This window comes from Drosophila navojoa, chromosome 4 (assembly GCF_054131105.1).
Source record: "Drosophila navojoa isolate 15081-1374.11 chromosome 4, UAZ_NAV_1.0, whole genome shotgun sequence".
In the NCBI taxonomy this organism is placed as follows: domain Eukaryota; kingdom Metazoa; phylum Arthropoda; class Insecta; order Diptera; family Drosophilidae; genus Drosophila; species Drosophila navojoa.
Window position 1 is genome coordinate 11,048,520 of NC_142892.1, and position 14,901 is coordinate 11,063,420.

At 45.3% G+C, this 14,901-nt stretch overlaps 2 protein-coding genes across 4 annotated transcripts in view; both read right to left on the reverse strand.

The window, feature by feature from the left end:
- Positions 1–8,503, reverse strand: part of sls (sallimus) — a 77,354-nt gene extending 68,851 nt beyond the window's left edge. For all 3 annotated transcript variants that reach the window (XM_089260129.1, XM_089260128.1, XM_089260127.1), the window contains exons 1-5: positions 8,147–8,503; positions 4,621–6,202; positions 4,327–4,556; positions 2,897–4,261; positions 38–2,836 (exon numbers count right to left, since the gene is read on the reverse strand). In XM_089260129.1, the coding sequence (XP_089116255.1) occupies positions 38–2,836; positions 2,897–4,261; positions 4,327–4,556; positions 4,621–6,202; positions 8,147–8,330 (6,160 nt within the window). In that variant the 5' untranslated portion in view covers positions 8,331–8,503. The remainder of the gene's footprint in view (positions 1–37; positions 2,837–2,896; positions 4,262–4,326; positions 4,557–4,620; positions 6,203–8,146) is intronic.
- A 3,372-nt stretch (positions 8,504–11,875) lies between these two features.
- zormin (spectrin and immunoglobulin domain-containing protein zormin) overlaps positions 11,876–14,901 on the reverse strand; it is a 32,065-nt gene continuing 29,039 nt past the window's right edge. Inside the window, exons 14-15 of the mRNA XM_089260130.1 lie at positions 13,014–13,382; positions 11,876–12,099 (exon numbers count right to left, since the gene is read on the reverse strand). Of these exons, the coding sequence (XP_089116256.1) occupies positions 12,092–12,099; positions 13,014–13,382 (377 nt within the window). The 3' untranslated portion in view covers positions 11,876–12,091. The remainder of the gene's footprint in view (positions 12,100–13,013; positions 13,383–14,901) is intronic.

Below are 14,901 nucleotides of genomic sequence, written 5' to 3' on the forward strand. Positions count from 1 at the left end.
GCATTAGGTGAAGTATGTAGATTAGCTATGAGCTTACCTGTTACGTTTACAGCACAAGTCGTGACAGCTTCTCCAACAGCATTCTTGGCCTTGCACATGTAGGTGCCGGTATCCTCGGCGTGGGCGTACAATATGTCCAAGGCGACAAAGCCGAAATCGTAGGTGGTCTTGAAACGGTGACCCGTTTGGATGGGCCTGCCGTTGCAGTACCACTCGACCCTCATGGTGGGGTCATTAACTGGGATCAGTGTTGCCTCCAGATGCACGGGTGTGCCCTCATTGACCTTGGCATTGCGCAGTGGGCGTCCAAACTGTGGGCGCTCAGCGTGGAACTGATCTTCTTCAGGTTTGCGCTGGAAGCGAGAGGTATCCTCCAGATGCTGGATCTTGTGCAGAGCCTCCTCATGCTGCGTTTCGTGAATAATCGACGAACGCGTGGTAACATTGAGTGCAATCGAGCTGATGGCCTCGCCCAGATTGTTAGTCACACGGCAAGTGTACTCTCCACTGTCCTCCGCATAGACGGTGAGGATGTCGAGTGCGGCAAAGCCAAAGTCATAGGTGGTGCGGAAGCGATGGCCAGTGCTCAATGGCTTGCCGTTGTGGAACCACTCAACCTTCAGGTTCGGATCTGGGTAAGGTTCGATGCGGCACTCGTAGTGGGCACTCTGGCCCTCAACCAGATTGGTGGGTCCGATCAGCTTGGTGACGAACATTGGCGCAGTCGTAACGGTGTATTCCTCCTCCTCGCGGCGCTGGTACTTGCTGTGATCCTCTAGCTGATGGATCTTGTGCATGGCAGCTTCGTGCTGCGTCTCCATCTGAATGGCAGTCTTCGACTGCACAATCAGCGACGCAGACGTGACTGCCTGACCCAGCTCGTTGACTGCACGGCAGGTGTAGGTGCCAGAGTCCTCGGGATTCACGTACTTCATGTTCAGAGCCACGTAGCCGAAATCGTGCATGGTGGTGGTACGATTGGACGCCTCAATGGGCTGACCGTTGCGCAGCCATTCGACCGTGAGCTTGGGATCGCCCACGGGAATAAGGCGGGCCTCAAAGTGCACAGCCTGATTCTCGGCCACACGAACATCCCGCACGGGCATGGTAAAGACCGGAGCCTGCGTAACGAACTCATCCAGTACGCTGACGCGCTGGCGCTTGGAGCCATCCTCCAGGTGCTGCAGTCGCGGCAAAGCTGTCTCGTGCTGAGACTCCAGATAGATGGACTTCTTGGTGTGCACAACGGCAACAGCAGATGTTATGGCCTCGCCCACAGCATTGAACGCACGGCAGGTGTAGGTGCCAGCATCTTCGGGCAGGGTGGACATAATATCAAGGGCCACGAAGCCAAAGTTGTTGGTCTCAGTGAAACGCGAGCCTGATTTCAGAGGCATGTTGTTGTGGTACCACTCCACACGCATCGAAGGATCGGAGACGGGAATCAAGCGGCACTCAAAGTGCGCACGCTGATTCTCCTTGATCTCTATATTCTTCAGGGAGGTAGTAAACACTGGCGCCTGCTTGGTGCTCTCGTCGACTTCCTCGCGGCGGCTGTAGCGCGAGCGATCCTCCAGATAGTGAATCTGCTCGAGACCAGCCTCGTTCTGGGTAACTGTGACGATTTGCTCGCCGCTGCGGCATTGCAGCTCCACCTGAGTCTCATCGGAGCCAATCAAATTGACGGCGCGGCAGGTGTAAATACCGGAGTCCTCAGCAATCAGGCTAATAATATCTAAGGCCACATAGCCGAAATCATGAATCGGACGGAAACGATGGCCCACGGTAATGGGACGGCCGTTCTTGAACCACTCCACCTTCAGATTGGGATCGGTGACTGGCTCAATTTTGCACTCAAAGTGGGCGTGACCGCCTTCGCGAGTGTTGGTCAGGCTCTTGGGATGTGTGAGGAAGCGAGGGCGAATATTGACCACCTCATCCACGTCCTCATGACGACGATAGCGTGAGGAGTCCTCCAGGTATTGAATCTTTTGCAGACCAGACTCGTTCTGAGTCTCCAGAATCAAATCCTTCTTGGCAATAATGCGCACGGAGCAGGAGGTGACGGCCTCGCCCAGTTGGTTGCGGGCTTGGCACGTGTAGACGCCCGAGTCGATGGCATAGCAGCCAAGCAAGTCCAACGCCACATAGTCAAACTCGTAGGCGGGACGGAAGCGATGGCCCGTCTTTACCGGCATGCCGTTGACGAACCACTCGATGCGCATGCTGGGATCGCCCACTGGCTGCAGGCGGCACTCCAGATGCACGTTGGTGCCCTCAACGGTCTCGATGTTATGCAGCGCGCGTGTAAATTGAGGCGCCTGCATGATGGTGATATCCTCTTCCTGGTGGTGGCGACGACGCGAGTCCTCAAGCAGCTGAATCTGCTCCAGCGACTGCTCGTTCTGGGTCTCGGTAATCACATCGGTGCGATCAATCACACGCACACATGAAGAGGTGTGAGCGGTGCCCAGGTGGTTGGTGGCGCGCACGGTATACTCGCCAGAGTCGGCTGCCGTGGCCTTGATGATGTCCAGGGCGACGAATCCGAAGTCGTAGTAGGTGCGGAAACGTGAGCCAACGGTCACGGGGCGTCCGTTATGGAACCACTCGACGCGCATTGTGGGATCGCCCATGGGCTCGAGACGGCACTCCAGATGAATGTTCTTGCCATCGTGAATGGGCTTTGGATCGGTCAGCGGCTGCACAAAGACGGGCTTTGACTTGGAGATCTCCTCAATATCGTATTGAGGCTCGACAAATTGCTTGTTCTCCAGATTCTGCGTTTTTTCATAAAGGCCGCGGTGCATGCTAGATGTGTCGATGCTGGAACGAGCTGTAATGCAAAGGATTGGGCTATAATACGAGCAATTAAATTTACATTTCTTCTACTTACTTTCCACTACCATCGTTGCTTGCAACTGAGCTTCACCTAGCTTGTTTCTAGCCACCACGGTGTAGACGCCAGCATCTTCGGCGCGCACCTGAGAAATGTCCAGGGCCACGTAGCCGAAGTCGTAGTAGGTCTGGATGCGATTGGCGGCGGTGATGGCACGTCCATTGTGGTACCATTCGATGCGCAGGCCCAGATCGCTCTGTGGCTCGACACGAGCCTCAAAGTGGGCGCGTTGACCCTCCAAGATCTTGGTGGTGCCCTTGAGGGGGCCCAGGAAGCGTGGTGCCTGGGTGATGGAGGTTTCTTCCTCCTCGCGGCGACCATAACGCGACGAGTCCTCCAGATGCTGAATCTTCTGCAGACCACCCGGATGCTGCGTGTCCGAGACGATCTCGTTCTTCGATATGACCGTCAGCTGGGCCGTGGTTGTATCCTGGCCCATGGCGTTGTAGGCGCGGCAGGTGTAGGTGCCGGCATCGTAGATGGTTATCTGCTTGATGGTCAGCGCGACGTAGCCAAAGTTGTGGTAAGTAGTTATGCGCGAGCTGGCCTCAAGGGGTTGCCCATCCTTGAGCCACTCCACGCGCATGGTCGAGTCGCCAACGGGTTCGAGGCGTGCCTCGAAGTGCGCATGCGCGTGCTCTCGCAGGTCCAGTTGATTCTGGATTGGTGTCTTGAATTGGGGTGGCGCAATGGCCTCTGGTGCCTCCTGAACGTGGCGACGCTGCTGAGACTTGCGATAGTCCTCCAATTCCTCCACCTTCTCAATGTAACGCTGCTGCTCGGGTATGCCCAGATCGGCGGTGACCTGGGAGCGCGAATGCACACGAATGGTGGACTGGCTGATGGCCTCGCCAATGCGATTCACGGCACGGACGGTGTAGTTGCCCGCATCTTCGGCGCGTAGGTGCAATATGTTTAGGGAGACATAGCCGAAGTTGAATATAGCCGTGATGCGCGAGCTGGCGGTGATTGGCAAGCCGTCCTTGTACCACTCGACACGCATGCTGGGATCATTCACGGGGGTCACCTGTGCCTCGAAGTGCACATTCTTGCCCTCCTCGAACTCACCAAGGTCGCGCAGTGGACGTATAAATTGTGGAGCTTGATTCATCAACTCCTCTGAGCTCTCCTGGCGCTGATAACGAGAGTAATCCTCCAGCTGATTGATGTACTGCAAGCTGTTCGGATTCTGCGACGATTGCTCAATGGATGGTCGCTGCACCACCGACAAAATGGCGCGCGACTCAGCCACGCCGCTGGCATTGCTGACGCGGCACATATATTCTCCAGCATCGTGGCCCATAATGCTCAGCAAATCCAGAGCAATGAAGCCAAACTTGAAGACAGATGTGGCGCGGGCACCTGTGAAAGCAAGAGAGCAAGAAATGAGACACAAAGTAAAAATAATTTGGACAGGAGTAACTTACTGGCTGCCAGGGGACGACCATTGAGGTACCACTCGACGACCATGCTGGGATCGCCGACGGGTTCGATGCGCGCCTCCATGTGGACTCGACCACCTTCAGTCTGCTGCACGTTCTGCAGCGGTATGATGAACTGTGGCGGAGGATAGACGCGATCCTCCTCGCCGGGACGCAGATGGGGCTTGGCGCGTTCCACATGGCGCAAATAAATAATCTCTGGCCCAGGGATTGGCCTAAAATCAGAATAAAGAAGTTCAATGCAAAATGCCAAACGTTTAACAGCTCAAAATATCTTACTCAGGCTCGATAACTTTCGTTGGTCTTGGTAGATTAAGACGCCTTTGTTCTTGACTTGGTTGCTCTCTGGGAACTTCGACATAGAGTCTTGCGCGGTTCGCGGTGGAACCGGCAATATTTTGTGCGGTACACTGATACCAGCCAGCATCAGTTGCCCGAACTTGTGGTATCTCCAGGCAGGTGGCGCCGCCATCGATGCCCACAAAACGTTCGGCAGTTGATGAGATCTGTACTCCATCCTTTTGCCAGGTGATGCGCGGCACGGGTGTGCCAATGGCATTGGCGCTCATGGTGATGGGCTCACCCTCGCGCACTGTCATCGTGCTGAAGCGCTGCACAAATTGTGGTGCGACAACCTGCTCCTTCTCCAGCACATGCAGCGGCGCCTCAATGGCCACCTCACCAGCCTTGTTGCGGGCCAGGCATTGAACAGAGCCGCCATCCAGGCGGCTCACGTTCGTGATCATCAGCGAATGGCTGCCGGACTCGTTGACCAGAATCTTGTGCGAAGCATCGTCGCGCACTTGACGGCCATTGATAAACCAGAATACCTCGGGATAGGGATTGCCGGTGACACGGCAATCGAAACGCGTCATGCGACCCTCGGTGACTTCGCGTTCGCTGAAGGCCTTCACAAAAGTGGGCGGCAAGGCCTTGCCGACTTCCAGCTGCTCGGCCATCGTGTCCACGGGCTTGGGCTCGTAGGCAGTCTCAGCGGCCGGCTCGACGGCCAGCACAGCGGACGAGACGACGCAGCCCTGCAAATTCTCAGCCAGGAGGGTGTAGTGGCCGCCATCCTTGGCATTGGCGTTCTTCACGCGCAGTGTGGCAACGCCACTCGAATAAGAGATCTCATACTTTTGCGAGGCGACCAAACGCTGTCCGTTGTGGAACCAGGTGAGACGTGGCTTTGGATTGGAGCCAACGCGGGCTGTGAACACAGCATCAGAGCCCTCGATGAGCTTGGAGTTTCTGGGCTTCTGCGATAATTGTGGTGCGTGCGCAGGGCCAAGAGAACGGTCGAGCTCATGGGACAGCTGGGTGTCCTGCTCATAGCCAGAGCGGCGCGTTATGGCCTCCCTGAAGGAGACTTCGCGCAAAAGTCTATACTCAAACGTGTCCACACGGAACTCCTCCTCAATGGACGTATACGAATAACCATTGGAGTAGATGTTCTTCTCCAGATTCTGGATGGGCTGCAGTGCAGGCATTGGGGCGCCTTCCGGTTGAATGTAGACACTGCAGATGGCCTCGCCGTACTGATTACGAGCCGTACACGTGTACTCGCCTTCGTCGCCGGGTCCGATCTGGTTGATCAGCAGGGAGACATCACCCGTGGCCTCGTTGTAGCTCATCCGGAACTTTTGCGACTCGAGAAGTGGTGCGCCTTTTCGGGTCCATGTAACGAATGGCTTCGGGTTGCCACGGAGCCTGCCTTCGAACAGGGCGTTGCCACCCTGAGCGAAGCGAGCGTTCTTAAAGATTTGCTCGAATACAGGCGGTGAGATGTCACCTTGGGCATAAACGTGTGTCAACGAGGGCGGTACATAGGTGCCTCCGAAACCGCCTTGATGTTGTTGTACTGTAATATTAATAAGGGTGTGAGTATAGTTAATTACAGCTAAGGAAATGCAGTGAAGCGAGCTTTAATAAAGGCATATTAATGAAAAATAAATAATAAATAAATATTAATATAATTTAAGTTATTTAATGTTTGTTAAAAGTTTATCAATAAATCAAATAAATACAATGTTAGTAAAAATCAAAGTTACATGAAATGGTTTTTATCATCTCTACTTGAGAAATGTAAACAAGAACTTGAAAGCGTAATGTCGAGGATATATATGTATTTCTAGCTTTGATAACTTATATTTAGAAGTTGGCACGCATAAAAAGTCTATATATATATGACTATATATATGCGGATATATTAACTTATATACGTAGGTATATCACTCGGCTGCACGAAAGTGTGTCAATTATATGTACCTAAGTTTGCCTCTCCGATTCAAACAGGTGAATGTAAACAAAATAGATCAGCTGTTAATGCGCTCTTGCTCTCGAACTTCTCGTACTATCTATCACCAATCTCTCTCTCTCTCTCGCTCTCTTTGTTTTGTGTGCACTCTCAGCTAGTTCGGCAAATGGACTTCGGCTATGAGTATAAGAGTGCCTAAGTGCTATATATCTTATTCACTTCATCGCATATGAAATGCAGCCTTGTCAAATGTAAACAAGACGAGCAGTATAAGAGCTCTTATACTATTATTCTATTATGAATATAATTTCCTCTACATAAGTATGTCAATACAGCATTTTGGCAGATGAATGGAAATATTTATAAATAGATCAAATTTTTGGCTGATCATCAATTAAGATATAAGTATTGAAATATAAGATGGAAATGAATAATTCGTATGCTTGCAGTCGTATTTTATAAACATATATATTTATATTTTTAAGCATGCAAACATGATGAGTAATACATGGAAAATTACCAATGAATTTAGCATTTCTTAGTCAATTAATGTTTTAATTTTATATTTTGTGATGAATCATATTTTGCTTTGAATATGAATGATCAGATCAGAATGATCAAAGGATTAGTTAACTATTTATATGTGAAATATAGTCTGGCAGAAGCAAACAGTTTTCTTTACAACTATTTGTATACAACATGTATTTTATGAATTTTCTATATTATTGTGCACATCTAACAGACCCACAGCGATATCTCTGGGTTACTCTCTGTTGGGCTAACACCACTTGTAGCAATTAATATCTGTAAACATTATTAGAAACTTACGATATCTCTAACATTTTTAGAAATTCTGTACCCACTGTATTTATGTATATTTTTTCACATATGAAGAGACTGTTTACAGCTAACAAAGTGCATGCTATTTATCATATTTCAGACATAAACAAAAGATATTTTTCATGAGAATTTTTTGGAAAGAAATATCCAGATGTTTACGTGTTCCTTATATTATTATATAGTTTATGAATTCAATGCTTTTTAAATTATTCTGCCTATCTTTTATACTTTATCGATCAGTAAATCTTTCCGTTGCATATTTTAGTGAGGTAAGTATATATATTTATATATGTTTGCTAAATGTCAAGTAGTTAAAATGAAAACTATTTCTCTCTCTCTCTCTCTCTCTCTCTCTCTCTCTCTGCATATTCATGCATTAAAATTATGTTAGAGCAACGTAAGAGAAGTAAGAAAATACAGATGCGATTGCAAATAGAATTCCCTCAGTATCAACATATAAATCTAGCATGGAACTAACATGGCATGCATTAGGTGAAGGTTACAATGATATTGGCATGAGCGGAGAAGGCGATTGTCTGTATCGTATGGAAATTCGGTAACAAGAGATTGGAGCAGTGGGGATTCTAAATCCACGGTGTGAATCCCACTGGCCAATACAGCTTGTCGAAGTCCGTAAACGAGACAATTCGGGCGTGGCATGGCAGGGCAGAGCTGGGCCAACGGGCGCAGACAGGCAGACGGACTGACCTCGTTGCTGAGTGGTGATTTGACTCCTCTGAACATGTTGTTCAGTGCGGCTAATCCTTTGCTGGTGCTGCTCTTGAGTGGAGTGCGAGTACTCCTGGGTGGAGTATTGCTGCTGCACCTGCTGTTGTTGGTGCTGCTCCTGCAGCTGTTGCTGCTGGTATGGGTTCGGATTTTGTCGTTGCATTTTAGGTCGTTATATATCACTATATATCATTGAAAATGACAACCAAATCGATGCAGTTGTCAACTGCACTAAAATAAAAACACCTCTAGATCACTTTTCTCTTTGATTTGCTTCTTCACTTTATATAAATATATTGAAATATATTTCTTTACTGATACTTTCGCTTCGTTATGCTGAAATTGAATACAAAGCAGAATGGGAAAGGAAAATTCTAATTAAAATTGTACACTTCAAACATTTATCACACCAAAATAGATATTTGGCAAACATGATTTTATTTGACAAATTTTCTTTTTCCAATTTCTTTCTGAGTTTTCTCACACGCACAGATACATATACATATGTATATATGTTTGTTTTTTTAACTTGATTTTTTTGTACATTTTATATCGAGCTGCATATAGATTTCGTTATAAATACGAATCCACATACATATACACATTAAAAAAGATTTCTTCATCATTATCATCACCAACACCATCCATCCTTCTTCATATTCATATTCTCAGCCTCCACTGAGGCATTTCGGACTATTTTTAGCCACTCGAACATTTCACTGCGACACACAAACACACTCATGCAGCGCATACAGAGAGAGACGTCGTCCCCTATACACACTGTGTCGGCTGTCGGTGGTATCTACTTATTTTTCAGGGGCTATTTTTATCATTTCTCTTTCTTTTTTTCCTGGTTTTTCCAATGCGAAAAACTCTGCACAGTTTTGATTTTCATGATTACACAGTATATTTGGTGTTGATTTTCACAATATCGTGCATTATCGCAGCCCTCGCTTGCTGTAATCCTGGGCAGGATGAGCTAGGATAATGCACTCATGTATATATAATAAAATATATATATGTATATATGTATGCATATATTTTTTTTTATATCTCACATATATACATATATGTGTATATATATGGAGGATATCTTTGCAGCGGATCGAATATTCATATCTATATGCACATTTCGGCTTGTGTGTATGCACGAATTCACAGTCCATTCGTTGAATTGGGTGCGGACCCCACGATCTGGTGCCGAGCGGTGTACCGAATCACCCGTCGAACGCGACCGAAGCACCGTTCGGATATTATTTTTAGATATTTAGCGCACTGAAAAATTCTTTCGGAATTTTCAAAGTGGTTACGAAACCAAAAGATTTCATGAACATTATTTTCTTCATATTTTCCACTGATTTTACACAAATGAAATGCTAGTAGAGCACGTTAATCCTTACTTTATTGCGTTATCCTTGCGACGTTCTATATGTAGATGCTGTGACTATTTCGTAAAAAACTCTATGCGAACTCTATGGCTGAATATATATATAGATATATGTACCGTATATATCTATTATATATATATATATATATTTTCTTTAAATAATATCTATTTTCAAACTGTTTCAAGTCATAATCCCCGAGACTGAAACCAAGACGTCGATCGTTTGTGAGGTGCGAGCGAAGAATGACAAAATATCGTTGAGAATGCGATCAAATAGCTGCTGCACAAGGCACACGAACCAAGCGAGAGCCAAACGAGCTTCGTGTGCGACGGCTCTCGCTCCACACGAGATATTTTTGCACTTTCCACGACCGATTGTTGTTGTGGAAAATGCTGAGAGAGCGCAGATGCGCTACACAGTCGGCATGTGGGCCTATGTGCAGGCCGTTTGTCTTTGTCTTCGGCTCACTAGCCGGAAAACGGGTCAGCGGCTAAGAATTTGTTAATCTTCAAAACAGGCTCTGCTGGTTGGACTCAGTGTCAGAAGTGACATTAGAAAGATTGTAAGCTGTTCAATTAATTTCCATCTGCCGAGGAACAAGTGAACTGTAGCAGCTCATAGCTTCGACTTTCAGTCCCATCGATCTCATTTCTAGCCAGGTCTCATCTGCCAAGTCAAAGTGCTCTGTTCGCTGTTTCGCCTGCTGCTCTAGCAGAGAAAAGGCTGACAAAAGCGCACAGCAATTTGACTTGCAGAGAATCGCGGCGATTCTCTCATTCATCTCAGATCGTTGGGATTCGGCAAGTGTTCGGCTTTTGAGTAAGTTGGCTAAAAATATATCACGATTTATTTTTGACACGTATTTTTCAACATTTTTTTGTTTTTTGCTGCAGAACAGAAAAGAAATCTACAGAAATTCTAGATACTGCAAAAGTGGATGATAAAGTGCACTCTCAACTGTCTTCCATTTATCTAATTCCAGTAACTGCACAAAAAGTAAGTTAAATGTAGTTCAAACATTATATTGGAATTGGTTTCGATATTTCACATTATTTCTGCAGTTGTATATGCATAATGTATGCATTATATATTTATAATAGATTTTTTCAAAATATTTTTCTTGCACCTTCTTTTCAAATTTTCCACACAATTTATTTGGTTTTTTTTCTAATTTTAAAAATTTATATACATACGATTTGGATGCCTGCCTTGCTACATATAAACTTGATTATTCATTTCGTGTCTTAATCATAGCGACCAAGATGTTTGTTTTTTTTTTTTTTCCTTCTTTATTTTGAAATGAAAAATACAAAAATGTCGCCTTTGGCAATAAACTTTCTATTTCTTTTGGCTAAAAACGTAGAAAAGCAAAAACAAAATGGAAAAAAAGTTTGCAGTTGCTACAAATTGCAACTCGAATGCGTTTCAGTTCGCTTTGACCTTATATGGGATGCGCATTGAGTGGGGCTCTATAAGGCAGCCCGGTTGGCAATGCAATGAATGTAAGTACATAATTTCAGCTACTGCACAGATTAATTGTTAATGTGGCGCTCGGACACAGTTATGAAATCACAAGTTACGCTTTAAGAGAACAGCAAATAGTTATAGTAATTAAATCTTAACGCGCGGCTAGCCGTAGCTGTCAGCTGTCATTGCAGAGATACAAATGTATCTGTAGCTATACAGCTATCTATCTTTGTCTTAAAGACGTCAGCAGCCAATTTCAAGCTATTATTGCTGAGATAAGAAAGCATGCCTACGTATGTATGTATCTATCTATATAAATGTATATATGTATCTATATGTATGTATCTATGTATCTATGTATCTCTGTATCTATGTATCTATGTATCTATGTATCTATGTATCTATGTATCTATATATCTATGTATCTATGTATCCATGTATCTATGTATCTTTACATAAATCTATGTGTGTATCTATAAATCTATGCATCGGTGTATGCTTGTCTCATTATATGTATGCATCTTTATAGCCATGTAACTTTGTCTTAAGAACATCGGCCGATAAGTAAACGCACGCAGCACTGCCCAAGTGTCTAGAAAATAACAATCAGTTAGCCGGTTCTGCAAGATGAGCAGCAACAGTACAGGAGATTGCAGCGATGCGCTACAAAACGTATCTCGTAGTTCGCTGGCTCTTGTCAGCTGTAGCTGAGATTAGCAGCAGCCTATCAGCCAGTCAGTCAGGCAGGCAGTCAGATATTATCTTATCAAGAGTTGCAAAAAAATAATATTCGCCCAATTATGTCATGGCAGTAGAATGTTGCTTGGCACACAAAGGAAGACAACTGCAAATCTTCAGATAAATCTTTCACTTTAATTAGTATTATTAATAGCATTTTGTTGTTGTTGCTGTTGGTTTTACTTTTAGTAATAATAAGTAGATAATTAAGGCAATTGCTTAGTTTAACGTTGCTATTGCTGTTTAGTTTCTCTTAGTTAGTTGGTTTGTGTTGGGTAAGGTGTTGGGGAGAGGCGGTGCCCAGCTCATTGGAGTAGGACCAGCACTGCATTCAATTTACTGCAAACAAGAAGAAGAATAGTCGCATATCAATTAAGTTCAGTTTAATAAGATATACATAGAAAGCACATGCTGAAATGTCGTATGTATGGCGCATGCAGAACCAAAGAAAATGAAATGAATGCATAATGCAAATGGGCGAATGAGCGAATGAGCGACCCCAAGCAAAGCGCCACATGCTCTTTGTAGATACTTTTGTATCTTATTGCCACACAGATGCTGCGACGCGTTTTAATTCGGTTTGCCAGTCAGCATAAGTATTAAGCATCAAATTACTGCGACCGCCGCACTCATTCAGCAAACCCAGAAAACCGAAACGAAATGAAATGTTGTTGTTGTTGTTGCTGCTGCTGTTGCTTGCTGCAACGAGCTGCGCCTCAAGCAAGCTGCATGCCAAGCGGCAATTTAGGTATAAAATGTCCAAATGCGTTCGTTTTTCATATCAATTGTTTATACAATTAAGATATAGAGTGAGCGAGTTGGCGAGCGAGAGAGAGAGAGAGAGGGAGTAGGACAGGGCATAGTTAGAGTTGGGCGTAGTTCACTCTCTCTCTCTCTCTCTCTGTCCCTCTCTCGTGCCGTCTCTGTCTCTCGCTCTGAGCAAATGAAAGTTGCAATGTGCTGCGATGCGGTGCGTGTGGTTGTAATCTATATTTAGTGATTTTACATGCGGTGCCTCAAAAGATATTCGAAATATGCACACAGATACATATATTTATTGTGGCTAATGTGTTTGTGTGTGTCTGTGAGCCCAGCCCCAAATTTGTAGCTAGCGATTTTCCAGATCGTTTGGTGAAAATTGTTTTCATTGAGCTTATGAGTTACGAGTTTGAGTTTAGAAAACAAAGAAGCGAGTGCAAAAAGCCATTAAACCGATCTTAGCCCAGTTAGTGAGTTGATTTAGCTGGATTTACCTGCTTGCACCTGCTGGCCATTTGTCTGCAGCTGCGGCTCCTGGCTAAAGTCAGAGATGGAAACAGTTTTCGTGCTCACATAGCTGATCGACTCAATTGTCGTTTCCCATTTCTGGAACGTGTTGATGGTATCGCTGCGCAGTGCACGCGTCGAGCTGACGCGCTGCGGCGTTGTGGAGCGCAACGACATGGTCGATGTGGCCGAGCCCAGCGACGAGCTGCCCGGCGATTGGGTCGAGGCCGTGGTCGAGGATGAGAACGACGCGGATTTGCGTAGCGGCGTTTTATTGGCTTCCTGCTGACTCGCTGACTGCTGCCGTTGTTCCTCATCCTCGGTTATGAGCAGACTCTCCGTTTGGGTGCCCTGATCTGCAATTAGTGGAGCAGCCACAAATTAGATATGCGGAAATGTTTTTGCCCAAATGCTTTTTATGGCCTGCATGTACTGCATGTACTGCATGCTCTTTTGATTCCCAACACAATTAGGCGTTGCCTAAACACAAATATATATCGCAATAAAAACCGAACACAGAAGAAACAACCCCAGCGCTGAAATATCCGATCGCAGCCTGTCTTTATTTTTATTCCTTCAGCAATTAGCGGCATATTTACGAGTTGAATGCCAAAATGCGTGCGCGAAATGTTGCTGCTGCTAAAAACTTGGCCTCGTTTCCCATCAAATTGAAATGAAATTCGCAGCAACAGTGCGAATGTTTGCTGCATTTGCGATTGTTGTTGATTCATTTGTTCATTTGTTTTGATTTGATTTCGCTGCGTTTGCTAATTTACAGCGTGCGTATAAATAAATGTGTTGCCAACATTTTGCCTGTTGGCAGTTGGATACCGAGAGCTGGCAGGGTCAACGCGTGCCACCGAGCCGCAGAGTACATTTATCTCTTGCCGTATGTAAATCGGACAGTCTGTCAACAGGGGCTTATGTAATTCAATTTGTTGCACGCCTGGGACTTGATATTGAGGCATCTCTGTCTCTGCTGTCTGCTGTCAGCCGTCGCTGTGTGCCTAATTAAAATATATACACATTAAATTTGCTAAACTTGCTCGCTAAACGCCTAATGTGCTAGGGAAATTGAAGTGCTAAGAGTAGCTGGCATTTGAATTTGCGTAGATTCTCTAATTCTTCGGGGCCTCTGCTTTTATTACACTTCTCGTGGGCGAAGCATGTAGGAAAACAATTTTACGATGCGCCCAACTGTTTATAATATCAAATGCTCTTGGCTTTTATCCATCCAACTATATGTATGTGTATAATATCTATATTTTGGCTTCAGGCTGATGCTCATTAGCCAAATGTATAATCGTATATTTATGTCGTCTCTATAACACGCCACGTTGACACACACTCATGCGGAAATATTTTATTATTTATTCAGGACAAGTGCCGACTAGCCGTCAGCCCCTTGGCTGTATATATAAAATAGACTTCCATTTAGTATTAAATTTTTTCTGCTTAGCTCTTGAAATGCAATCCTCATTGAGGCGCTGTTCATGAAATCGACATTTCCCAAGAGACCTTTGATTTGTAATATGTAGAACAGTGAACCAATATATATGCGAACTGAGTATGTGGATCGCTTGAGTAGTGTTCATAGTCGACATTTCTTAAGAGAAGACAGCTTGGAGATGAAATATATAGAACAATGAACCCTAAGCAACATATGTGTATATGTATATATATGATTGTTGAGTAAGCAGATCACTTGACCCCATCGAGCTATAACTGAGTGTTCGTTTGGATAGGCGAGCAGTATAAACGAACAGATCGCTGAGCTTATATGATACAGAAATATTATGTATAGAATATTTAATCTGACTGATGACAGAATGACTGAGAAAATGGATTTACTATATAAATTATAGTTCGATTTGT